The sequence below is a fragment of the Egretta garzetta genome, unplaced genomic scaffold, assembly GCF_000687185.1.
Source record: "Egretta garzetta isolate BGI_Z169 unplaced genomic scaffold, ASM68718v1 scaffold957, whole genome shotgun sequence".
Taxonomy (NCBI): Eukaryota; Metazoa; Chordata; class Aves; order Pelecaniformes; family Ardeidae; genus Egretta; species Egretta garzetta.
This window is the reverse complement of record NW_009260360.1, coordinates 51,701-52,377: the sequence shown is the minus strand read 5'-3', so window position 1 is coordinate 52,377 and position 677 is coordinate 51,701. Positions and strand designations below refer to the sequence as shown.

Sequence of the window (677 nt, the reverse complement as noted above, 5' to 3'; positions counted from 1 at the left end):
CCGTCACCTCGGGGACGACGCTCACCAGCAAAGTGTCGTAGCCACGTCGCACCAGCAAGGCCAGGCTCTGCTGCGTCCGTACCGCCTCGTACACGTCCTCTGCGCGGCGCGATGCCTGCCCGTTGATCTCCAGCACGACGTCACCCGCCTTCATCCCCGCCCTGTGGGGAGAACAGCGGCAGGAACACACAGCAGGTGAAGCAGACAGCTTTGTCTTCCCAGAAGGAAGGGGAGCCAGGCACTGCAGGAGGCTTGGGCTGCTGCACCAGGCACCCCTCCAGCCACACAGGCACGCCGGCTGACGGGACACCGAGCCTGGGCAAGCATCACCGGCCGGTTTCCGCTGCAAACAGATGGCTGCGGAGCCCGAGCCCTGCTGCTCTGGAGCAAAACACTCAGAGCTTAACACATCCCGTCCTGCGTAGCTGCTCTCCCATGCCACCCCCCAAGGCACAGGGCAGAACTTACTGATGGGCCGGGGAGCCAATGATCACTTTGTGGATTAGCACTCCGTAGGAGACATCAGGAAAGCTGGGGTCACGCAGCTTCAGCTCCGCCAGGATGCTGCAGAGCAAAAGTCAGCGTCTTAGTAAGAAGCCGAGAGGCAGAGCAGGGCTCCCGCCCCACCACGGCCGCACAGGCTTTCAGACCGTGGCACCGAGCCCCTCCCGCGCCCC

At 64.1% G+C, this 677-nt stretch overlaps 1 protein-coding gene across 1 annotated transcript in view; it reads right to left on the bottom strand.

Annotated features, from left to right (window-relative positions):
• Position 1: 1 nt before the first annotated feature.
• HTRA2 (HtrA serine peptidase 2) overlaps positions 2-677 on the bottom strand; it is a gene marked incomplete at its 3' end in the record, with an annotated part of 22,473 nt that continues 21,797 nt past the window's right edge. Inside the window, exons 8-9 of the mRNA XM_035898463.1 lie at positions 469-564; positions 2-161 (exon numbers count right to left, since the gene is read on the bottom strand). Of these exons, the coding sequence (XP_035754356.1) occupies positions 2-161; positions 469-564 (256 nt within the window). The remainder of the gene's footprint in view (positions 162-468; positions 565-677) is intronic.